Genomic DNA, 27,057 nt, shown 5'->3' on the forward strand with positions numbered 1-27,057 from the left:
GTTTTAGGGCTGGACAATATGACGATATATATAACATTGGTATAAGTGATTACGCAGATTTAAACCATGTTGTAGTTATATAAAATATTGACAGGCAGATATGCTTTATGTATTTCCCCGGCGTCGGAATCAGGCACAAATAAATGTCAGGAAACACGATTAATGGCTGCATGTCAATATCCATGGATTAGGTTTATTTGACAAGTTGTAAGGAACACTTTTGAGTGCAAACTTTAGTGTAATCGTTAGTTTTACTCGCGTTTTCGCAGTTTCTCCTAAGTCATCCAGTCATGCAGCAGGTTCTTTTGCCACTTAGTCCAGCAGAGAGAGAGAGAGCGTTCCGGCGGGAAAGTGACGTCGATGGAGCTTCTAACGGCCGCTGCAGTGACGCTATGACTTTACCAATCAGCGATTGGCTCTTATTTAGAAGGCGGGACTTATTCCGCCATATTGTGCGTTGCACTTTCTCCCATTCAAAACAATACGAGTGACACGTAAAGGTGCGTTCACGCGGCCTCGTAATTCCTGTAGTTATGAGATTCTAGCTTGTAAAAAGCGTTCACGTCCTCGTAGAGCTCGTAATTACAGCTTGTAAGATGGGAGTTTTCTGAAAGCTCCCAGATGTACCACGTGGCCGCTGTACCACCTGACCGCTGTAGATTGATTTATTAGGCGTTGATAGTGGTGCCATGGAAACGCATAATTCCCAGTCCAAGGACCAAAAGGACGTGAACAGCTCCGAATATAACGTCACCTGTTGTCATTTCAAGATTCCGGTAAATACGAGGTGACGTGAATGCAGCTTTAATCCACTGTCTGACAGTAGGTGGGGGCGGGGCTTATGGAACAGCAGAAATAGAGCGGTTTCCTTGGTAACAGCTGTACACAATGGAGCGATGCACTAATAAACACTTCTTCTTTTTTTTAGGCATTACATGAAGGTAAGAAAATGCAATCAAAACTTTTATGAAGACAGTTGTTCCCTTAAATAAATTCAGCAAAAATGTTTTATTCTAGATTAGAAAGTCACTGCATTCCTGAGCATCCTGGACAGATAAGTGCTTATGTTTGGTTATTAGTTTGGTTATTTTTAGACCAACTTTTTTCAGTTCTTTGTTTTGCAGTAACGTTAGTTAGATTTTATTGAAGCAAGTGAAAATGACCCTAATTTGGGAATATGCTTTATATACGTTTGTTCTTCTATTTATTTCTTTGCATGGCTATTTCTAAATACAAGACAGTTTGATCTGCCACAATGACTTGGTAAGAAAGATCTTCTGACACTAACAAAAGGTAATTCAAATCTGAATGTTTCGTATATAAATACATCATAAAAAACTGAACTGTATTAACATGTTTTACAGTACAGAATCACTGCATTTCTAAACATGTTATTCTCTTCTGTTTCTTTTTTTGCATTACTCTTTCTGTCTACATGCCATGGTTGAGCCAGAGCTGTCACAATGGTAAATGGCAAGAAACATTTAACAGCAATAAAAGGCAAGTCAAATCTGCAGTAAATGTTTTGTATATGAATACATCAAAAACTGTATTATCTTGTGTTAAAGTGCAGCATGAATCTTTTTTCTAGAAAATCACTGCATTTCTGAACATGTTCTCCTATTTATTTCTTTGCATGACTCTTTCCAACTTAATGCTATGGTTTGATCTGCCACAATGACATGGTAAGAAACATTGTGTGACAGCGATAAAAGGCAAGTCTAATCTGAATGTTTTGTAGATGAATACATCACAAAAACTGTATTAACTTGTTTTAAATTGCAAAAAATCACTGTATTTCTGAACATGTTCTTCTCTGTTTTTTTCTTTGCTCTACTTTTTTCAACTACATGCCATAATTCGAGCCATTACATGGTAAGCAGCAGTAGCTTGAGTTGCAGTTATTGGTAATTAATTCATACTTGAACATTCTGCTACTTTTATAATGTCATAAACTTGAACAGTAGTCTGTATCTTGTGTTTAAGTAGAACAAACAAGAGATCTGTCTATTCATTAAGGTAAATATCTATAAAATTACATGAATACAGCAACAATTATTGACTTGTTCAAATTTCACAAAAAAACAAAAAAAAAATTTTTCCTGAAAAGAATCTCTAAATCATGTTCTTTGTTTTTTTCTTTGTATGATTCTGTCCATCTACATGCCACGGTTTGAGCCGTCACAATGGTAAATGTGGTAAGAAAGCAATTTCAATAAAAGACAAGTCAAATCTGAATGTTTTATATATATATCAATTCAATTCACATTTATTTGAATAGCTTTTTTCACAATACATATTGTTTCAAAGCAGATTTACAGAAAATGCATGTGTCTACATTACAACTGAGTAATAATTTGTCATCAGAGATAACTGTGTCCAAGTAATCTCCATATGTCAGAAATGCACAGTTCTAAGATAATACAAATCATGCCATTAGCTACATCATGTATTCATTTAGGCAGAAACAATGATCTCATTACAGCAATTATTAATAGCTGTGATCATGATTACAATAACCTACATGTTCTTCTATTTATTTCTTTGCATGTCTCTTTCCATCTGCATGTCATGGTTTGATCTACCACAATGATGTGGTAAGAACGATCATGTGAATAAAAGGTCAGTCCAATCTGAATGTTTTATACATGAATACATCAGAAGTCTGTATTATCTTGTTTTAAAGTGCAAAATCACTGTAAAATTTTGAACGTGTTCTTGTATGTTTCTTGCTTTGCATTACTCTTTCTGTCTACATGCCATGGTTTGAGCCGTCACAATGGCAAACATGTAAGAAAGATCAAGTGACAACAAAAAATGCAAGTACAATCTGAATGTTTTGTATATAAATATCCAAAATACTGGAATAACTTGTGTTAAAATACAAAATCACAGTATTTCTGAACTTATTCTCTTTTCCTTTCTTTGCAATGCTCTTTCTGTCTACAAGCCACGGTTTGAGCCATCACAACGGTAAATATGGTAAGAAAGATCATGTAACAGCAGTAAAAGGCAAGTACAATCTGAATGTTTTGGATATGAATTAGTGCTGTCAAACTGATTCATTGCGATTAATCACATCTAACATAAAAGTTTATGTTTACATAATATGTGTTTACATATAAGTCTGTGTGTATGTAAACACTCATATTTATACATATATATAAATAATATAAATAGGCTGTTTGTGTGTATATGTATATTTGCACATACATATATAATATATATAAACTTGTTAGATGCGATTAATCGTGATTAATCGGTTTGACAGCACTAATACATCAAAAATACTGTAACAACTTGTTTTAAACACATTATCAATCTCTATTATTAAAATCAGTTAAATTTGAATAATAGAGTTAAATGATTGTTAGGCTGCAAAAATTTGGTCAACCGGAACTGGGAACATTTCCTATAATAACCGATGTATGTTTGTTACATCATAAGAAGAATGTCATTTAAACTAATATTAGTTTGATTCATCCTTATCCCGAGGTTACCGTAGTCATCCGGATCTGGTCCGTATCCAGATCAGATGGTGGACCTGTAGACATGACCACAATGCAGCCCTCAATGTCACCAGAGACCTACTAGACAATCCCCTCTGAAGACCTAGTCGACATGACAGCACAGATCCTCAGCATAGACCACAAGAACCAGACAGGCCATCCACACAGATCTATGGCCATCTTCGTTTCCATACTGGCATGATGAATCCAATTTTCAAGCAAAAGGAACTGGATGAATATTTGAATGCTACCGATCCCGGTCTAAATTATGACTTGTGATGCAGCCTGAATCATAATCACAATGTGTTCGTTCGTTGGCCAGAGGAGAACTTGCCCCCCAACTGAGCCTGGTTTATCCCAAGGTTTTTTTTTTTCCCCCATTCTGTCACCGGACAGAGTTTGGGTTCCTTGCCACTGTCGCCTCTGGCTTGCTTAGTTGGGGACACTTAATATTCAACAATATTATTGATCTGACTGTACTGATGCTATTGTTTGAAAACTGAACTGAGCTGGACGATGACATAATTTTTTCTGCAGAACTGCTTTATAGATTAAATAAACTAATGTAATAATTGATGTTCTTTACAATGGAACTGAATCAATACAAAACTGACTTCAGCTGAACAACAGCTGAAATGCATCTTCCTGTTACCACTGTGAAGCTGTTTTGAAACAGTATCTACTGTATAAAGCACTATGTAAATAAAGGTGACTTGACTTGATTTTGCATGCATTTTATTCTGGAAAATCACTGATTTTTTGAACATTTCTGAACCAAAATACTGTAATAACGTGTTAAAATGCAAAGGTTCCATCAAAAGTACTGTCATAACTTACTGCATATTTGAACTTGTTCTTCTCTTTTCATTTGTTTGCATTAATTTTTCTATATACCGGCTATGGCTTGAGCTGCCACAATGGTAAATATGCTAAGAAAGATCATGTGACAACATAACATTTTTTTTTAAATTCTTGATTTAAAGTTCATAATGAATGATTTTATTATGGAAAATCACTCTATTTTGGATTTAGATTTTCCCTCCTTTTTACAACTCAGCAGGTCTCACGAGGACAATTTAAAATCATAACGGTCGTAACGGCCAGACACTGCAAGATGAAGATGAATCTGTTTGGGTAATTAGTTAGTCTGTTATTTTTGTTTTTTTTAAACACATTTATTTTGCAATTAGTGTGTTTTAATATCTAGTCCCTAAACATTCCACAGCACTTGTAAGACATTGAAACCTCCAAAACGAAAATATTCTCCTCAGAGATCTACCTCAGAACATGCTTCAGTTTGGCGAGCCGTTTTTTCTTCACAAACCATCCAGCTCTCTTTCCTAAACTGAGAACAGTGATAATTTAATTCGTTAATTCATACTGTGTGCTGCTTACTTGTGTCAGACTCTTCGAGAGGAGCTGGGAGGAGGAGACGGGGGAAGGAGGAGCGAAGCCGTTCAGCGCTCTCTTCTCTACGGCTGTCTCATCCGCCACTGAGTGATGGAGAGAGTGAGAGAGTATGGAGCTAACTGTGAGTGAACCGGACACTGATGCGCTCTGAGCGGCAGAGTGAGAGAACGCACATCGGGTTCGAGACACAGTACACGAGAACAGCGTCTATAGGCTGCATTTAACAATAAATTAAGTCAAATCAAGAATACATAGCGTAGAAAGGGAGCAGGAAAGATCCACCACAAAGAATAGACCTACCTTTTGGAAGAAATCAGCGCTCCTAACTTTGAAGGACCGCAGTGAGCGCGCACCATCGCCTCAGTAACCATCACATTACTGAAGAGATCCTCACCGACTCCAGCGATGCGCTCCGCGATGCTGCTGCTGATCTCCGGGCTGCTCGGGCTAGGTATGTGAATGGAGTTTTTACAAATACTCTACGCATAATATTCACCTGCCAGCTACTTTATGTGCAGCGAAAAGTGCGCTGCCCACATAATAACTCGGTTTCGTTTATTGTAAATTATCTTCTAATGATTTGTAATGCTACCTGTCTTGTACATTTTAGACGATACGGTATTTGTTTGTGGTGGTTCGCCGTTCCCGTCCCTTGTTTTAGGTTTGTGCTGTACAGGTTTGCATCGGTTGTGTTACGAACATGGAAATCACATACTCTTTGTTCTTATCGGTGTAGTCATCACTTTGCAACTTTTCTTCATATTCCATGTGTATCGATCATTATAACTTGCTTTAGAAATGAATATGTGATCAGAATCCCTGCCTTAAATTAGGCTACTATTGTGTGAAGTTTTGTCTGTGGGGGTCTGACCTCCCTAATTAAGAGTTGCACCCTTCCAAAGGGAGTCAGAATAATCAGTCGGGGTCTTCAAAGAACATAAACTCACTGCATATGAATAGATAGGTCTACGTTTAAAATGTCTCATATTTTCACCTGGCGATAAATAATTGTTCGCGAACAAAAATCGCGTTTGGCTGAGCAATAGAATTGACTGCCGGAGCGTTTTTCACTGACAAAAATAATAGTAATGTAATTATTATCATAAGAACTTTTCTTTAAAACTTAGTTGTTTAATTTTTGCACAAAAAGTAGCCTACTGCAATAAAAATGTACTGAAATTCATATTTTGAGGGCCCTTCGCATACTGCTCATTATTCAGTTGTCAAATATTTTGCACCTAAAAATACAAGAGAATGTGTATGTGTAAAAGTTTGAGTGGTTTTGTTAAGGCTAGGATCCATTGTTAAATATTTGTCCATCTTCCTTGGTGATTTAAACTTTTGGGGTAGATTTAACAGCAGAGATCACACTCATTTTCATTTAAAGTGTGGTGACTTCATGCACCCTTCAGCCCTCATCTGAGATTCTGTGTTATTTGATTGTGTGAGCTTGAAATAACCCAAAGATGAACCCCTTAACACTCACATTTAAAGTCCAGCATGGGCCAAACTCCTCATTTGAATCTGAAACCAGCAATAAAGCCTCCGGTATGGCTCCCACATGCACACTTGAGCGAATGAACATCAAATCTCAAGAGGCTTTCTGGTTTATTACTGCTTTTTATGAGTCTGTGTGCCGAGATGTTAAGCCTCGCAGGGCTGTTTCTTTTTTTCTTTTCTTTTTTAACCTCCCTCGTGTGAGTCTTGAGAGGGAGTGCTTTGCCATCACTCTGAAAATCATTTTTTATGAGCTGAGAGGAAACACTGACAGGATTTTTGCTGCAGAGTTGTGTTTACGCCATATGCACATGGTGTTGCACTTCAGTGGCTCAGAACTTCGAGTTTACACACTGATGATATACTGCAGGCCCCCTCCTTCTACTCTCCGTGTTCCTAGTTTGTTACCTTACAGCATCTCAGCTCGCCTGCAAACTGAGAAACATTTCATGAACAGTTTACAACAGGACATTGAGGGGGACAAGTCCCCTCAATAAGTAGAAATGGCCAAAATATTTGATATTGTTGATGCTACTCTACTGTACTCCATTATGCACTGCTCTGTTTGTTGTTAGGTTGACAAAAAAAGTTTTGAAAGTTATATTTTTGGCTGCTCTGCCTCAGAGTGAGCTGACCAATCAAATCAAAGAAGGCGGGGCTTATTGTTTACAGAAGATGAGTATGAATTCCAAAGTCATAGCATTGAAAGAGTAGGCTATGTTGTATTAAGTAGCTAAACATATTTGATGACTGTTTTATGATTTAAATATTCAGCGACCAACAGTAATATGATGCAAACAACTACTCAACATTTTTATGAAATTTTGCCGTTTTGAATTGAAAACATGCTATTATTTGATTAATATGATATGATTAATGTAACTCATAACCGATTGTGACGAGTCAAGAAACCCTTTGCATTTTTGACATGTTAGACATACAAATAAGAGTGAATATATTTAAAAAAAAATATTTGCAAATAATTTAAATTGATTACTTAATAACTACAATATACCTGTAACTTTTTGTTATTCCCTTAAATCCCTTTTAATCTTGTAATAATTTAATTCTATTTAATTAAAAAAAATTACCCAATAACACCTAGGGTTGGGTACCGAACTCGGTATTTTTAAGGGCACCGACCGAATTATGTTGGTACTACCGAGTACCGATTCACATTAAATCAATCGGTGCCAAATTTCGGTACCTGAGAACACATTTTGGCGCAAGAGGTACATTAGAGAAACAGAGAGAGACCATGCGACAAATTGAATTCTCTGCTGTAATGCATACTACAGCGCACACATACCATCTTATTTTGTGTAGTGTGTAAAATCTCTAAATAAATAAAAAAAAAATGTTGAAATTCAGAGGTTTGGGCTTATTTTTTTCACTGAAATAAATATTTTTGTTATTACACAGACTAGTAAAGTACTGAAAAAAAGGTACCGGCACCTTCTTCCAGCCAGCTACACTAGAGATTAATCAGAGTATCAGTTATTTATACTCGCCGTCAGAGAAACAGTTCCTCTGGTGAGCTGAGATGCTATCAGGTGAGCCTTGTGTTTGTACCAGTCCCCGGGGATGCTTTGTTAACCATGGCCAACTCTTGTGTTACAAATGAACGCCGGGTTTATTTAGCATCTCTTGACAGTTGAATCGTGGTGCTGTGGCCAGGGAAAACAGAAGGAGAAGAAAAGTCGATGCGATCTGACACCCTTCATCTGATCCCTTTATCTGCTCCGCGGCCCCGCTGCCTCCCCGGCAGTGAGGGGGAGCAGCAGATCTTTCCCCCGCAGCGACGAGGACAATCTTATTCACGCTTGGCCCAGACATCACTTATAGTTCTTACCGAACAAGGAGCAGCCAAGGACCCCGTGAAAGGGACCCTCGGGCGGAGCGACTCAAAGAGGCTCAAGAGAGGTTGGCGAAAGAAGTGCATCTCTTAAAAAAATGTTTTAGCTTTACTTTCGCTTTGTCACACGTTTTAATAGTCGCGGGACGTTGAACTGAGCAAATATTGAATTTCCCAGATCCCGCCCACCGCACTCCACAACTTCCTGATTGCTGCAGAAGGCATCATGTTTCCTCTTTAAGTGTCATAAACACCATCAGCATTGTCAGCAGTGGCTTGCAGCCATGGGGGCAGTATAGCGCTGCATGGTTTTGTGCAGCCCACACGCTGTTATACAAGATGCTGTCAACGCTTGCTAACAATTATATTGTAATCAGAGCTTGTCTTTCATAAAACATGGACTGTGGGGGCATCTCGGCTGTTGTTTGACAAGCCACCTTGGCCTTTTATCTGTAAGCGGCTTGGGTTGTATTATGTAGGCTACATTTTTACAGCTGTGGCACTCTGATAATGCTGGAAACTGAGCGCCTTTGTTTAGTCAGTGCTTTTTTTTTTTTTTTTTTGATTAAACTAGTTTATGAACATACAAGACTTAACACTAAGAATTTTTTGGTCACACTTTAGATTAGGGTCCAATTTTCACTATTAACTATGACATTTACCTCAATAAACTCCTAATTATTGGGTAGGATTAAGGCATATAGAATATTGTCAAGCATAATAAGTCATTAATATGTGCTTTATAAGTACTAATAAACAGCCAATATCCTAGTAATATGCACGCTAATAAGAAACTAGTTAATTGTGAGAATTGGACCCTAAACTAAAGTGTTACCGTTTTTTTTTTTTTTATACTGGCCTGACTGTCGGGCCAGTGGTTCTGATTTTTACTCAGCCTGCACAAAAAAAGTTATTGTTTTCATTGTTTTTGACTTGTATTCTAATAGATAAGGTTGTTACAACATCACAATTGACTGTTCGCAAAGACCTGCCCCCTTTAGTTACTGTTGCTACGTCCGACAAGCCATGCCGATCTCATGCCACACATCATGTTCTCACGCAGTGAAAAATACATTGTGGAGAAACAAAATCTTAAATTTCAAATTTTGTAAATTTGCATTTTTAAAGAAATGTAAAAAATAAATACCGTTTTGTGGCTCTTTAATGTGTCGTGACAGATCATTGTAGCGCCTTATTTCAAGCGGCTCGTGAACCGATCATCTCTTCCTACTAGTGAATTTATAGCATCAAATAAACATGAATAAACATCAGAAGTAATGTTGTTTCAACCGCGGAAAGACGGGAAGTTCAAGTCCACAGACGTTAATCTACTAACTCCCCTGACTGCTTTGTCGGACAGAATGGCGGATTCGACATTATGATTGGTTAGATTGCCTGTCAATCAAACTCCAGGTGAAGGGTCAATTCTCGATTCTAATTTTGAGACCACAGCATAAACGTCTAACTGAACTAATATAAAGTTCAAACATTATTGCTGATAAGTAAACAATCATTAATAAAATAAGAACAAATAAACAAATTACAAGCAATAGCTCAAATAAATACAATAGAACAATGATAAAAATGAAATAAACAGTTTTTCAGGTAGGTCTAACGGTATAGTATTCAGGTAAGAATAGGGTTGGGTATTGAGAAATTCCAAATTTCAAAGAACCGGGGATTCGCACATTTTGATTCTATTTATTGATACCTAACTTTTTTCAGTCATTCTCGCACGGTGAACGCCAGTGAGCATTTTAGTTGTATCTGCTAGGACCTGCAACAAGGACCTTATCTCATCACGCACATACGCAGTTCATTACAATCGGCACTGACTTTTGCCTCAATACTGCATTAATCTGAATCCCGTGTTTGGGGCCGTTCACATGTTCACATTCTCCTCCTTTCCAAAGCGCTTTCGCTCCCGTGGTGTCTGTCGTTTCTATGAAACCATGAACTGCACTCTGCAAGAATGACGAGGAAGTATCAGCAAAAGATTAATTGATTTCTAGCTCTTGCATTAGCTTTACTAGATATATTTATGGAGATGAGAAATAAAAGCCAGCTGAGCTTTTGATTTTGTTACGGAAAGGCCGAAGCTGATCGGTTGGTTCTTGTCACATGACCTGTGGTGCGCTTGAGGCATTCTGAAAAGCATATAGGCGCGCTTGGAAACATTTGAAATAACGAACATTTGAAATAAAGCACCTACATTTGAAATAACGAACTTCCGTGTGCAAAAGACTCTAATCCAGCCACGAGTCCTGAAGCACCAGATACAGCTAATATTAGCAATAGCAGCGTCTCACACTCAGGTACAAAATCAGTTACAGCCTACTTGTTATAGCCTAAATGTGGCAAGAATAAAAGGTAAAAACATTATTCTTGAAGTATTTGCTCTTTTTTTCTCTCCATAAAAAAAATATTGGTATCAGAATCGAGAATCGATAAGCAGAATCGGAATCGCTAAAGTTAAAACGATACCCAACCCTATGTAAGAAACACTACAGAAACTGAATAAAGTCATCAAATGTAAAATAACACAGCATAGTCTATCCTAGCTATTTATGTTCACTTAAGACATAACCGACTGTGTTTACAAGGATACTTGCCAAGACGGACATCTTGACATGAATGTGTGTTTATTTGTCGATCCAAGTGCAATAAGATGAAAAAGGGAGCTCAATTCGCTACTCACACTGTTTACGTGTACACAGAAAACCGTTTCAGTGCGCAGGTGCCGAATTGTACTGCTTTTTCGTGCCTTCTTGTGCATAAATGATTTAAAATCATTTTATTGTTTACACTGGCAAGACTTAAAAGCGATAAGCAAATGATAAATTTGCGTGACGACGCAGCACTGGAACATTTGGGCCAGTGTCAATTCTATCAACTATCCTGAGTGTCTTTCATGCTGGTCCCAGGCCATCGGACAGTCCTTATTTTTGAGCCCTAAACATAGAAGGGATGATAAGATCAACTCTGTGGGCCCTGTATTTATTCTGCTCATATTGAAGATTCTGAAACGTATCATGAAAGTTTGTGCTTTCAAGGACAGCTTGTTCAGGCATTACAGATGCAGGGCTGTATATATTTTTACTGTTTGTAGAAGCTTAAATTTTCTCCCACCTGTTTCTTTTATTTTACACATCTCTGAACTCTCCATTGCCTCAAAGCCGCATTTAAGCGTCATCCTGCAATGTGGTATTTAAGTGTAATCTGCTCTGTGAAGCACCCAAGTAAACACCAATTTTCTCCCAGCTGGTCTCATCCTTCTTGCTGTCCGTTTGAGTGTGATGGCTCGACTCGGGCCGGGTCAGCCTGGGAATGAGGCGGAGTACGTTCCCGACTTCGGCTCGGCCCGTGTGGATGGGGGTCAGCCTCCATCTGCTCTCTCCTCTATTTGTTTTTTATGTAATTTGATTTGAGTCAGACAGAGACGGATTAGCCCATAAATAAGTGAAGAGAAAATCACAACTCAGAGAGACGGCAGAGATAGAAAGAGCTTGCTGGCTTGCCATCATTCCGAGGGCATTTCCACAGATGCCGACCGGGATGCATGGATAATACTCGTAAAACAAAAGAAAAAAACCTGGCTGTCAGGAAAGGCTATTTGTTACGGGGCCAAGAAAATAAGACTTTTACATTTTCATCAGTGGTTCTAGCTCACGTACATCTTGTAACATGACAGTTATGAGTGCAGAAGTGCTGCTCTACTTGTCTTCGGGTTAATTAGATCACATTAAAGCCTGAAGGCCGTCAGATTTTCTTAAATGTCACTTAACACTTTTTATCAAAGTTTCTTTCTCCTCACCCACACTGAAGCATTGACAGGCCTAATGGGATCTAAGCAGGTAATAACAAAGTCATTTCTTGACATGTTTGTATATGAGCAATCCCGTGTGTGTGTGAGGGTCCCTGCTGTGTATGTGGGTGGCAGTTCGTCTGTGTGTGTATATGAGCTTATTTTTCTCCACTCTGCACAATCAATCATTTGATCATTTATTTCTTTCTCTAATTTGCTGAAGGGGGTAGTTTAAAAAAACATCAGCATCATTTTATTCTCGCACTATATTGCAGCTATGAATCAATGTGACGCTGCCACATATTTGCGTCGCATTGCAAGCAGTTGTTTGCTTGTAGTCCTGACAGACTCTGAGAGATAGACTTAAGCAGGACTGGTAAATTCCGCATGGATTTGTGTTGTTGGACATGAAATGCTTGATCTGATAAGGGTTTCTGTGTCTGCAGGAAGTTTGTGCCGCGGACAATCGTACACCTAGATTGACAGGCCTGGAGTCTGGTGGCATTACATAGCGAGCCTGTTTACCACGGCACGGATGAGTGCCACAATACAAGCATAAGCCTGGCTTATTTAAATGCAAATCAATCCTGTGACTACACAACAGCGATTGAGGGCGGGGTTACTGTCCTCTTACCTTCAGATAATTTTGTGTATGTTTTTCTGCAGTAACAATGCATCCTTAACAGCTGCTGTTGTAACTTCACCTTCCAAATCCCCAGATTGCTTTGTGGTCACATTTCTGATAAGAGGCTGACGGTGTGCTTCAGAGTGACCAATTTCAAAACACAGACTGTTTTGCCGCAGAGGAAGGCATCTTTCTATCGGGAGTGTTGTGTGATCTGAACCCCGTGAGGCGCGGTTAATACTACTTCATTATTTTGTTCTAGTAAACCGAATGCTTTGATGGCATCTTTTGATGGGAACTGCAAGTAGTCGCCACGGGAGCTTATAATAATTGTTCTCAGCATGCGTCTCTGTGTTGTCTCTCTTCGTTGTAGGCAGATCTGAAAGCCTTAAAGCATTTCCCATAAAGAACCTCTAATAATGTTCTTCTTGAAAGAGGACCAGCACCCAAGTTTACTCTATGGAAACTCGAGCGGATGGCGAAGACTCGTTATCTTGTGTTTGCCGATGTCTGTAGTGGTCAGGGCTTGGTAAAGCATGCAAAATGTTTCACTAACAATGAGTTATTTCCTGCTAGTCTGACACGATGAAGCCTTGTGGCATCTCTTAAAATAACTCACTCAAGTTTTTGTATAGATCTTGTGGAAATAAATGTAGTCGTTCGTTTAAAGGCAACATATCATGAAAATCTGACTTTTTTCGTGTTTAAGTGCTATAAACGGGTCCCCGGTGCATCTACCAACCCAGAAAACGTGAAAAAGGACAACTCAGTAACTTTATTTTGGTAAGCCTTTCACTGCAAGCGTGTGAAAAAACAAGCCGCTCAGATTTCGCTCCCCCTAGTGATGTAGGACGGGGATCTTATTATAATAATACTGCCCCTTAATCTGCACATTTCCACCCACGGCGCTGCCATTTTGTTTTCGCAAGCGACAGCGATGTATCAGTTCTAATGCCATGGCAAAACACGCAACAAAGGGGGTGAGGCTATGTTGGGCTGCTTTAGAGAAGAGGAAGTGTTGTTGTAGTAGAGTGTTGTTGCCATTCTGTCATTTTATGCTGGACTGCATCACAAATGGGGGTCAATTCAACGCTGGATTTGCACAAAAGATTAGCATGAGGACACATGCTAATCACTGAGTTGAATCAGCTCAACAGCAACTACATAAATTTATCCTCTAACCATTCAGAAACATCCAGTTGCATTCTAAAAGTTGTAACTTCTTCCTGAGTCTCTCCATCAGTGTCCGACTCCAGTTTGAACAATGTAAGGCTGAACACCGTTACTAATAATCATCATTTTGGCTGCGTGAGATTCTCCAGCTTTGTTGTGGTTGAGCAACCGAAGTGCAAGCTGTTAAACCTTCACCCTCTTTTGGAAAGCAGGTTGGGAGCAGCAGCTCATTTGCATTTAAAGGGACACACACAAATACCCAAATAGGGGCAGATTTGCTAAGCTATAATAAATGATCTGTGGGGAATTCTGAGCTGAAACTTCACAGACACATTCTAGGGACACCAGAGACTTATATTACATCTTGTGAAAAGGGGCATAATAGGTCCCCTTTAAGTTTTGTATAAACCTTAGATGTTTTAGCAGAGCAGTTCCCTAGTTCTATCTCAAGCTAGATAAAGATGGGTCTGGCAAGGCCTGTGAGACTACTTTTATTAATAATTTTATCTTAAAATTGAATCATTCCCTCATGCAAAAAACAAAAGAAGTTGTCCGAGACTCAGCTGTCTGAGTGTTTGTCTTTGACTCACGTCTAAACCCCTAGACTACCTCAGAACAACCGAGCAACTTCTGTTAAGCACCGTACAGCCGTGCCTTTTTCAACACAGTAAACGAAGCCATCTGTACATTAAGAAGAGCTAGTTTTGAACGGCTGCATCAATTGCTGTGGTGCTATGATTTAATAAAGGAGAACTCTGATTCAATCAGCAGCTCTGAAACATCCGCAGAAAATCACACATGAAACGCAGACGCATCCGTCCGGCACGCCTGCTTGGCAGCCGACCAAAGCTAAATGGTGCAGCTTGAGTGAATTGACTCCTCCTGCCTCAAGTGAGCCAAAAAAACTCAAAACCGGCTTCTTTTAATATCAGCTATGTCCGGCGAACGAATGAAGCAATGCACGACACCAGAGCCAAAGCAAGATTCTGTTAAGATCCTGTCAGTCCTCTGCGGTTTGAGCCGAGAATGGGCCGATAAACAGAAAATCTGTGAGCTAAGTGCACTTTATTTTCACCTTATCAATACTGATAATGGTCTATAATGAAGAATGACTGGGCAGTAATCTTATAAAAGCCATGAAGTCAGATCAGATAGCATGCAGACAGACCTGGAGAGCATGGTATTTTTTAGGCTGAACCCTGTCTTCTTAAGTGCGCTTTGAAAATGATGCATCTGTCGAATGACATCGCTTGAGGTTCAACAAAGCAGGGTAACTGAACTAAAGGTGCAACTATGTGTTCTTGCCTGACAGCTTTTCAGGACTGAAAGCTCCATTTCCTGTTTGAAAGCTGCTTTTTTTTAGATTGCAAGAGAAAGATGAAACGAGGTTGAGAAAGAGTCGACAGGCACTCCTCAACTTTGACAGACAGAGCTTGATTCTTTTGTGAGACAAAAGGCTTTTTGATAACAGATATTTTTTTCCGGCGAGAACATTAACAATAACTCAACTTTACATTTATTGATAGTTATTCAGAAGAAACAACAAAGACTCTGGAGTGTGCCGCTGTAATTTTGAGACATCGATATTTATTGACAGGCACAGAGTCCAGCTGACCTCTGCTAAATGGAAAGAAAATTATTTCTTCAGAGGTTCATATACAGCAGAATGCTGCTTAGTGTTGTAGTACTTGAGAGCGGTCTTGGTCTCGAGACCGGTATTAAGACCGTTTTTGAAGGTCTTGGTTTTGTCTTGGTCTCAGATTAAGAGGACTAGGGATTTTGTTTCAAGACCGGTCAAGACCACAACTACGGGGATATCACTAAATTGACAGTGCATTGTCTGATTTATTTAATGTGACTGGATGTAAAACTTCCTGTTTCAAATGCAATCAATAACTTGTTTCTAATTTGATTTATTTATACTGTTGTGCCAAGTCCAAAATTAATGAGGGATTAAGCCAAAAATGTCATTAAGCCAAAATTAATACAAATGTCCACAAATTTCAAGATATTGTTGCAAAAAAAGTACTGGATTTTTATATTATAACAAATGATTCCATTAAGCAATATCACAAGAGCAAGAGGGCCGTTTCACAAATTTGAGCATGATTGCAAACATGATATTGTTTTTATACAAACATTCAATAAACAAAATGTTATTTTTAAAACATTATTCTCAACATTATTTATGCATTTATAATTTTACCAATTATAATGCAGCTTCTGTGCCACCTCTGCTGCGCAAAGATGAATTCTGTTGTACAGTAAGTGGTTTCATTTGATTGGTAACAGCTCTCTATATTATCTTGTTATTTCAATTGGTATTTAATGATTAAAAATAAGTTGATCCTGGTCTCAACACACATTGGTCTTGGTCTTGACTTGGTCTTGGATTAGGTGGTCTTGACCAGTGTTGGGGAAAGTTACTTTTAAAAGTAATGCATTACAATATTGTGTTACTCCCTAAAAAGTAACTGATTGTGTTAGTTACTTTTTATGAAAAGTAATGCTTTACATTACTTTTGCATTACTTTTTCCCACCTGGGCTGGGCTTGCTTGTTTGTTTCTTAATATCAACAAAAAAAAAATCTATTTTTGATAAAAAGTAAATTTAATATATTAATTATTATATTATATTATATTTTAATATATAATTATTACAGGTTTGTGTAAAATTCTGAGATGGCATTTCACTGTTTTTTTTTCATTTTGAGGAATACTGAATGTTTTTGTGCAAGTGAGATGAGTAAATGCATGTTCACATTTAGTCTAGAACTACAACAACCATCATGTTCACACAGCGCTCACAACGCCTCTGCACTTTATTTCTCTCAACATGGGGACAGGAGAGCTGTCAGTCAATAAATTTGAAAAAGTAACTTGCATTACTTATTTGAAAAAGTAACATAGATATTTTGCTGTAAATTGAAAAAGTAATGCATTACTTTACTAGTTACTTGAAAAAGTAATCTGATTACCTAACTCAAGTTACTTGTAATGCGTTAGCCCCAAAACCGGTCGTGACTACAACACTGATGCCGCTTTTATTTTCATGCTGCAGAAATATTTCCCTTTGGGCTGCTAAAACCTTCTCTAACTCCTCTACTGAAGATATATCTCCAAAGGAATAGGAGAGGAAGATGTTGTAACTTCAAATGTTTATACTTGCATCAACGATTTTCCCCCCAAAAATGAATAAAATGCACTTCGCCATGAATTATTGTGCATCTCAGAGGGTCTCGGCAGAAAATCTGCATGAAATGATACATTACCCTGAATTCACTATCATGAGCCTTGACTGTATGTGGTTGTTTATCTTCCATTTAAGGTATGAATTTATTATAGAGGGAAACAAAAGAGGGCCATTTTCAGACAACTTAAATGCTTTTGCACAAATAAACATTTTAGAAAACAAAACTAGGGAGCCAGGTTCGTCCCTATAGGCACTGATAAAGCATAAATACATAATTAATAGGCTCTCCGTCAGAGGTCCTTGCATGAATGCCGTCTAATGCTGTAAGCGTACGGAATGATGTGACACCATCTACACTTATTAAAGATCAAGGTCCCAGAGGATATGACTAATGTAGGTGGCCTTACAGCACTTACCACTTTCTAAATCAGAGGCAATGCTCTATATATCTGTAGATGTTTTTTCATGTACTGTCATTTCTACAGCCCCAGCAGTTTTTAGGAAGCTCTTTTTCAGGGACATTCATCAGTGCGAAGGATGGGATTCCAGCTAAATCATCTTCGGCTTTGAAGCACGAACATCCAAAGTGCATTTTTCAGGTGGAGAATTTTGGACGCTCTGGCTAATCGAAAGCTGTTTCTGGCCAGGAAACTTTTGGGGAGGGTGTTTTAACTTGCCACTGCATTCTCCTGAACCCCTACAGCTCCTGATTGCTTGCAGCCCATAAATGTGCTCTCTCGGAATTTATTTGTAGGTCGGCTGTATGGTGCATATTGCTGAGCTGTGTGGTTGTACCAGGCATGTGGTCCTGTTTCTGGCCCTTGGGGTTCCCCGTCCTAGTGCTAATGGTCCAACTCATGCCTCTGCTGTGCGTTAGATGATGGAAGCAGGTTTGGTAAACAGCAAAGACGGACTGCTGTGTTCAAACATCCCTAATGGGATTCTGGTGCAAATTATCATCTTGGAGGTAAAGACGACAGCAGATGGGGAAGGAGGGAGACAAGACTGATGGAATTCCATACGTGCGCATTTCCTTTAAATGGGACTAAAGGTGTGAAAACATTCTGAACAACAAATAAAACCCTGAGAGTCCATTAGAATATCGTTCACAGCTTTGTACTTTCATTTCATGCATCTTCTCTCCGTGAAGACATTATCATATATCTGCCGTCAGTTCTGGTGTCATATTGAGCTGAGAAAAACAGAAACACATTCCTTGCCGAGCGAATTAAGATTTACACCTTCTCTCGTCTTCTCTCACTCATTATTTTGCTCCATTTTCACAAAAATAATTCTTTTAAGATATAGTCTTTAAGGAGTTTGAGCATCCTGGTAGGCTCAGTGGACATTTTCATTTCTCAGATGCTGCTCTTTCATCGCTCAGGAGACTTGGAGTTTCATCAGTTATGTTTCTTTTAAAGGGGTCATACAATGGGAATTTTTTTCCTTCTTTGTACTATGAAAACATATTGTAACTTTAGAACTTTAAGCTTCCTTCCAGTACAAGACACTTAGCTGCAAAAATGGGTCGACCTGAACTTTTTTTTTTCATTTTATTTTCTTCAGTAGTCCCATTTAAGTTACTGTTCATGTGAAACTGTCATTACCCGTGATGCATATAGGTTTAAATTATAGTTAATGTAAAACCTAATTTTAATTTGAATAACTAATAATGTTTTACTTTTGAATTAGGGATGCATGATATATCAGTTTCATTCTTAAGCATTAGATAGTGTGTAGATATTTAGTTGTTCATTCTCATTTCCATATATTTTTACATTTACCTTTGCCATCATCTATTGCTCACTTAAAGGTAATCTTTAAAAACAATTATAGTATAACATCACTGTTAAATGTAATCTTTAGCCAAAACCTGACTAGTGAAGAATGCAATTTGCTGTTGATTACTTTCATTAAAATATTCTACAGTGACCTGTACAATGAAATGAAAGACACATATGATTATAAATAACTTTGTGTCTTAGTATTTATCTCATGCTGCTGTATGGTCTTTTAGCATATTTTTATCCAGTTGACATTTCTGATTGTTTTTTTTTGCTTTATTTGAAGTTTCAAAAAAATAGGAAAATCTGATGGTTGTCTTTTTAGTGTAGCTATAGTAACCAGGATTAGTTTGAATTTGTTTTTGTAGGTGGGTGGAGCGTCCTTGCTGACTATGTATATATTGTACTATAAATAGATAATTTGGCCTTGGAAAAAAAATTGGTGAGAAATATTTCAGTTCTTATTAAAATATAATCTTTCTTTCTTGCATGTTGACATCTCTTCTGAAACTCTAAAGAAAGCATGTCTAGGGTCTAAAGAGTCTGTATCTCCGGAGGGAAAAAAGGAGATAAGAGACTTAAAGGGATAGTTCAGCCAAAAATGAAAATTTACACACCCTTATCTTGTTCTAAACATTTTTCAAAATATATTCTTTTGTATTCCATTGAATAACATGAAGGTAGGTAAATTATGACCAAATTTTATTTTTTGAGTGAACTAGCACTTTAAAAAGGACCTATAATGGCCCTTTTACAAGATGTAATATAAGTCTCTTGTGTCCCCAGAATGTGTCTGTGAAGTTTCAGCTCAAAATACCCAGCAGATCATTTATTATAGCTTGTCAAATTTGGCCCTATTTGGTTGTGAGCAAAAACACGCCGTTTTTGTGTGTGTCCCTTTCAATGCAAATGAGCTGAAGAGCTTTCCAGAAGAGGGTGGAGCTTTAAAAGCTCTCACTTTGGTTGCTCAACAACAACAAAGCTGGAGAATCTCACACAGCCAAAATGACGATTGTCAGTAACGGTGTTCAGCCTTACATTGTTCAAACCAGAGTCGGACACTGATGGAGAGACTCAGGAATAAGTTACAACTTTTAGAATGCATCTAGTTGTTTCTAAATGGTTAGTGGATAAATTTATGTAGTTGCTGTGGAGTTGATTCAACTAATCATCTAGCATCTGCTGTCATGTTAATTTTTTGTGCAAATCCAGTGTGAATTGATTCTCGTTTGTGAAGCAGTCCGGCGTTAAATGACGGCATGGCAACAACATTCTACTACAACAACCCTTCCTCTTCTCTAAAGCAGCCCAGCATGGCCTCACCCCCTTTGTTGTGTGTTCTCGGGGACAGGGTTTATGTAAATTTTGGGCTTTGTGATGTCACCAAGCCGGGAAGAAGCTTGTTGTAATCCCTACCAGACGTTTGTTGTAGTCCTTAAAAAGCGATTTCCCTTTGCATTGAACTTTGAGCGTTGTAACTTTGCAGATGTTGTTTATGCTCAAACAGGAACATTACACACTAAAGTTGAAAAAATGAAATGATAATAAAGGACCCCTTTAAGTAAATGTGTCTATTGGCTGTCATTTCAATCTAGGAGAAACAGTTACTATTAAAAAGATCTCCTTTGTAATTTTTCTTTCCTACGGGGGTTTTCATCGGTTCCTTTTTTTTTTTTTTTTTTACAAATATAAAAAACTGTCCAGAACTGAAATGAGAAGGTCACAGCTCAGTCTCTGAGGCAGATGCATGGGACTTGAGCCCATGGCAAGGTTGTTTTGAGCCACAGTGAGGTTTCCTCCAGTTGCCTGTGATGTAAGTAGGACAAACCCAGGATCCCTCAGAAGATCTCTGTCGTTTTAATACTGCTAGTGTCCAGAGGGTCCAAGAGACGGAGGCCAGTGATAGAGTTACAGCTCCTGCAGAGGGCAAACAAGGAGATATGACATGACGCTGTGATGGGTCTTTAATTCCAGATAGCAGGAGGACACCAGGGACCCGTGAGTGTGTGCTCGCACACTTACTCCTGGCTTTTAGGGGCATGAAAGAGTAAGAATGTTCGCATAGGTGCGAAAAAGAGTGGAGACAACATTTAATTTAGCCTGTCAGTTGTCACGGGTCAAGCTGAAGGGAAAACATCTCCTGTGGCTAAGAGAGCTGATGCGAGTAGAAAGCATGTTGTTGACTGGGAAAAATGTGCATTATGATGGAAAAAATATTTCAGAAAAACACACAGTTAAATCTCAAGATGTCAAACTCAGCCTTTTGGCCACTGGACAGTGCATAGACTCTCAGCTGATAGCCTTGCTTACCCCCTGAGGAATCACAAACCTGTCAAGACATTTAAATGTGAAGCAATTTGACGTGACAGAAAGGTTCAGACATATGCTTCCTTTGAAATCATTGACAGACAAATGTCTTTGAGAATCACATGTCATTCACGGCTTCCAGTACTCGATGATTAGAAAATATCTCCCTCTGTAAGATGCAGACAGGTCTCGTGCTCTCTGCATTACTCCTTCCCCTGTACCTCCTAATCTGTCCTTACGGGACCGTGCTGCACATTGATTCGCAGTGTGTTTGGCAGTTTGAAGAGGAGCGCCGGGATGACGCATTGACTCCATACTGACAGTGCTGCTGCTCTTTCTTTAACCCATCTGCCCTAAATGCCTACCTCTTCGTGGACAGAGAGAATGTCTTCATCGCTGAATTATAGGGCAGGATGGTCATTAGCCACACAATTTTTCTTCCACACACAAACACTTACACACTCCCAACTTGTCTTCTGAGAAAGGAGGGTTAGGTTAATGGCTTAGTTTTCTTTTCAATTGTATTTTTCTGCACTTTTATTGATTCAATAGTAGAGAGTGGAAGGGTAATGGGGAAAATGTTGCGACCCAGATTTGAACTAGTAGGCAATGGCTTTGACAGCTTTAGAAAGTTTTCAAATCTGCAGCATTGAGGTAGTGGTCACACTACATGTTTCGTTCCATTGAATTCTACTCATATGCATGCGAATGGGGGAGACCAGAAACATAAGCTCGTGTGAATTTCGCTGCATTCTGGTTTGGTGAAATCTAACCAGAGAATTAGAGGACCAACTTGAAACCATTGAGAAAACTTTCGCTCTTACGTGAAATTCCAAATCATGTGGATACCTACTGAAATGATTGAGCTTATCCATGTTTTTCCTATACCCCATGATGCTTTGCACGAAACATGGGAGTAGCTATCGTTAAACTGTAAACAATTAACGAAAGTTTCGCTCTATGAACGCAATAATCATTTTCGAAACAGGGTACAATGAGATCATAATATTCTACTCACCCTTTAACCATCAAACATTAAAAGGACATTTAAAAGTGTAAAAGCATTAATAAATGTCTACCACAGACCATGAATAACCCCCGATTATTTCTGCAGAAATATTACAGATGTGTTAAAATATCACTTTAGCAATATGTAGGGATGCACGGATGTATTGGCTAGGTATTGGCATTTTTTGCTCAATTTACAACCATCGGCATATCGGCTGTAGCAGGAAAAAGGCCGATATAACAAACCGATGGTTTATAAATTAACTGCGTGAAGGCACTGAGCTGTATAATGACTGTTGCGTAATCCTAGCACTGCTGTCTGCGCTTTAAAGTTAATCAAATAACAAAAGATTGCACACTATTCTTGACTAAATAACTTTTGTAACTTTCATAAGTGTAGCGGACCCCATCCGAATGATGACCAAAACTTTACTGATGTTTTATTAAGTTTATTGCGCCCGTTTTCACTCCAAACAAATCACCACAAAAGCTAAACAATACAGAGCACAAGAAGTGCGCATTAAACTCTCTCTCTCTCTCTCTCTCTCTCTCTCTCTCTCTCTATCAACATACAGCGAATTACTCAAAACACTTATTACAACTAACAGTTAACAAATACATACAGATCTTATGCCTTTTCGGGGGATGCTTAATAAACGGACAAACTTTAAATCTGCAAAATAACTCTGAAGAACTGCGTGCTCTCCTTGTCAGTCCGTAGACTGGAACACCCGTCAAAATAAGAGTCCCCCCTTAGTGACGGAGATTATGTACATATTTAAACTTACAAAAAATATTAAAGTGTATACAAAAACAAATTAGAAGATTAATCACAATGAAGTCTGTTACAATAAAGAAGGAATAATATGTATATAATTTATACAGTGAATAATATGCAGTGCTATTTTAAATTTGTTTACTTTATTTCTGTACCTGAAAACTTTTAAACCTACCTAAAAAGCACTGTTTATGTATCTTTGTTCTGTTGTCTTTATGTAGGCCTGCTGAATGTTAAATGGATCCAATCCATGTTCATTAAAAATTATTTGATGATGCAGCAATAAACCTGCTAGTATATTTTAATGCAGGTGTTTTTGAACTTTGCTTATTTAAAACATGATCAAAATACTATCTATTTTGATGACAAAATTTCAAATAAGAGTGGAAGTGACAAATATCGGTATCGGTATCGGCCAATAAGTGTTTGTTAAAATCGGTATCGGCCCCAAAAAATCAAAGCGGTGCATCCCTAGTAATATGTCTGTATTAGGCCTATGTAACAGGTTACCTTATTCAAAAATGTTAATTAACTGGAATATTGAGTGATAATAATTTAAAATGATTTCCGTCATTGTGATGGAAAGAGATGTAAGGATTTGGGGTGTTCAGTGAATTATTAATGGGATTCCAGGTGAAAAAAAAGTACACTTCTATAATGTGTTAATATACTATTTCTATATTTAAAAAATTTATTTAGCTACCACTTGTAGTACATTATGGGTTCAAATGTACTATACGTGGTATCTAAATACATTTTTTAAATACAGAGATAGTATATCAAAAGCACATTTTAAGTCATATTTCATGCTGTCTCAAAATAGCACAGTGTAAGATTACCTTAAGAAGTACTAAAGAAGAATTTTTAGTATATTAAGTACAAAATTAGTGCACAAAAAAAGAGCACTTTAAGTATATTATAGAAATGTACTTTTTTTTCACCTGGGATATATCGTAAATAAAACAGACCACGAATGCGCAGTACTGTATATGTTGTCCTTTTTCATACTGTTACAGCAGAATACAAAGATAAAAAAAAATAATAATAATAATCAGGACGAAAAGAATGCAGTGATTGAAAAGAACTCTTGTTATAGATATTCTTATCATACCACCAAGCGTTACATTTTTCTCTTGAAGTCTGAGAACATGAAGGAAATTTTACAGCTCATTCAGTCAAACTGACGAATAAGGATTATTTGTTGCACAACCTTATGATTTGAAATGATTTGTTTTAGTCTTTTTGAGTGGAACTTCCCCAAACCCATAATCTAACTTCTCACCCATAATCTAAAACACAGTAGGCTCGTTAGCAAAAAGGTGGATTGATGTGGATGTCTTTACAGCATAATCAAGTGTGCTTACATTCAGAACAAATCGGTGATATTTTGTGTTTTATTCTGTTTTGACATTTGAGTATTGTTTTAGGTTTCCAGAGATTCTGAGTCGCAACATCCTGATTTGTTTGTGATCCGAATATGATTAATTTGGCTATATTTCGGATATAGGGCCCTATCATACACCTGGCACAATGCGATGCCAGGCGTGACGCAAGCATTTTTTGCTAGTTTCAGCCCGACACAGTTATGCTTTTCACATCCAGCGCCTTCGTTGTTTAAATAGCAAATGCTCTCGCGTCCATCTGTTCGCCCATAGGTGTGCTGGTCTGAAAAGGAGGTGTGTTCAGGCGCATTGTGAGGCAACTGAAAACGACTTTGTTGGACATTGACAAACAAAAACCTTGTCTAAAGTAAATGGCGCAGTATTTTTGTTGTCATTTAAAGGGTGCGTTAGTAATATGCGCCTATAGGTGGGTGCACAACGCGCGTATACCCTGCTTGATACACACACAGGGATGCGCAGCAGCACACAAACATGCCAAATATTAAAAATAAAAGGATTACAATGCTTTAACCTTGCTCACGTGCAGATCTGTTTCCTCTCTGGAGAAGCATGCAGTCTTTTTGCTTGGAAACAGCAATCCATAATGTCCATTTTCCCTCTTCTTTTCTTTTTTTTTTTAAATTCTTTGATGAAACAAGCAGATATTTAACTAACACTATTTTATGACCTTTTTCATCAATAAAAGAATGTAATTTAAAGAATTTACATGACCTTTCTTTTCAGTTTCATTAAGTGTAATTGTCGTAAGATATAAGTGAACTCTGTACGATGAGAGAGAAGAGGATTGTTGAGCTGTCACATTGCTCTGAGATTTCCCTAGAGCTCTAAATGCTACAGGGCAAACCCCAGCGGTTGACTTTACTTCAGTGCTTTATGACACAGGATTGCCTTAAGTCTTTTTATATTTACACTTCTCTTCTTGTAATTCTTGACAGTTTCTTACCAAGTGACTTATAAGGAGATATATATGTTGGGCTTGTGATAATTATCTAGGCAAGAAGGAGAAAGCACTTTGTCTTAGCACCCAACTTGTCATTAAAAACACTTTACAAAACGTGTCATTTGGGTTTTTTAAAGCAATAAGATACTCAAGGCCATGTGTCTGAGTGCTTTTAATGGTTTGGTAGCAAACACAGTAGTACTGAATTCAGCTGTTGTGTGTATATCATGAAACTGTTTTTGAACGTGGCTCATCGAATCAGATTTTAAGAGCTGGAACACTCTGAATTTTGTATTCTGAAATAAGTTGAGACATTTTCCATCACACATATGAGCAATCTTTGCAGATCAGGTGTAGACAGGAAGGTTTTGGCCTTCAGAAGGACTCACAGTTTTCTTGGCACATGCTTCTCTAAAACACTCAAAAGCTCTCGCATTTCCTCTTGGGCTTTGTTTTCTGGTCAGTTGGACGAGACAAGCCGTGTCATTTCTATAGCTGCGTCAGACATGCTGGACATGTGCTGTTTTGAACTTTGGCTTTGATTGCTGGGGCGTGAAAGTGAGTCAGCAAAAGTGTGAAGTGTAAAACTGGCTGAGGGAAATCAGGATGCTGCATGCCAACAAACATCTTGAATAAGACTTGGACTAGGGATTTTGTATGGTTTGTAATTTTTCATTTGGTGAAGACACGATACTCGCTGTGTACTGTATATTAGCTCACTGCACTTTTAACATACATTGTACCACATGAAAATATGAATTCACTGTAAAACTTTATAAGTTCAGAATACTCAAAACATTTGAGGACTTATTAACTTAAACATATGTTTTGAGGTAACCTTATTATCTAAAAACATTTAAGTAAACTAACTTTTAGTTAGTAAAAAAACTTTTTGTGATGAGTTGGGCGGGGCCAAGAGCCGTGGAAGTGGAGCAAGGCCGGTGTGGTGCACAGGTGTCTCTCATTAACAATCACGCCACACTGTAAACCCAAATAAGTTGGGCTAACTCAAAAAAATGTTAAGTAAGCAGAACTATCAAGTTTTGAGTTTAGTACTCATGAATGTTAATTGCTCCTAACTTGAAGTATTGAATTAACGAACTCATACATTTTGATAGTAATTAACATAAAATATTTAGTTAACTTTTTCAAATAAAATGAGTTATTTACTTCACTGTAAACCCTAAATACAAAAAATGCCAACTTGCTAATTTGCTAACATGTTAACAATAGCATGGTATAGCACTTACTGAATGAGTACAGCAACTTAAAACATGTAACTTACTTGTCACCATGATAGTAACTCTCCAAAAACCCACATTAACCCTCTGGAGTCTGAGGCTGATTTGGGGCTGCCCTGTTTTGACATGCCCTGACATATGTGCTTTTTTCAGTTGTTCATAAACATATTAATGGAAAAAGTGTCATTACACTGTATTCAGCACAAACTAGGCTACCATAATATGTGAGAAACATGTATGTACATGTTTGTGTTTTTGAAGGAGTAACGTTTATGCGTGGTTATTGAAAAAACAAAAAACTTAAGTCACTGAAATAAGGCCAAAAAAATAATATTATATATGTATTATATCTTCTTTTATTTGTGTACACTCAGAGTAAAAACAAAATGTTGTGCTTTTTGCAAAATAAAGAAAACTAACATGATGCGTGATCTGTCATCTCCCTCTGAACGAAGTCCAATCTGATAGTTCTCAAAAAATGAACTGTAACTTAGTGAATACTAATCACAAAAAATGATACTTATGTCTA

The 27,057-nt window shown here is 37.9% G+C and overlaps 1 protein-coding gene and 2 long non-coding RNA genes across 5 annotated transcripts in view; 2 read left to right on the forward strand and 1 right to left on the reverse strand.

Moving 5' to 3' along the window:
* The window catches only part of LOC125262288, a 75,620-nt gene extending 70,625 nt beyond the window's left edge, over positions 1 to 4,995 (reverse strand). For both annotated transcript variants that reach the window (XR_007183541.1, XR_007183542.1), the window contains exon 1: positions 4,905 to 4,995. This is a non-coding gene — a long non-coding RNA (uncharacterized LOC125262288). The remainder of the gene's footprint in view (positions 1 to 4,904) is intronic.
* On the forward strand, positions 748 to 3,015 carry LOC125262289. 2 transcript variants are annotated; one of them, XR_007183543.1, is made up of 5 exons: positions 748 to 941; positions 1,018 to 1,875; positions 1,990 to 2,198; positions 2,603 to 2,790; positions 2,951 to 3,015. It is a non-coding gene; the product is annotated as an uncharacterized LOC125262289 (long non-coding RNA). The 2 variants fall into 2 exon arrangements; XR_007183544.1 differs by lacking the exon at positions 2,951 to 3,015 and having other exon boundaries at positions 2,603 to 2,867.
* kirrel3a (kirre like nephrin family adhesion molecule 3a) overlaps positions 4,537 to 27,057 on the forward strand; it is a 184,445-nt gene continuing 161,924 nt past the window's right edge. Inside the window, 1 exon segment of the mRNA XM_048180962.1 lies at positions 4,537 to 5,370. Coding sequence (XP_048036919.1) covers positions 5,325 to 5,370 — 46 coding nt within the window. The 5' untranslated portion in view covers positions 4,537 to 5,324.

Source organism: Megalobrama amblycephala, linkage group LG2 (genome assembly GCF_018812025.1).
Source record: "Megalobrama amblycephala isolate DHTTF-2021 linkage group LG2, ASM1881202v1, whole genome shotgun sequence".
In the NCBI taxonomy this organism is placed as follows: Eukaryota; Metazoa; Chordata; class Actinopteri; order Cypriniformes; family Xenocyprididae; genus Megalobrama; species Megalobrama amblycephala.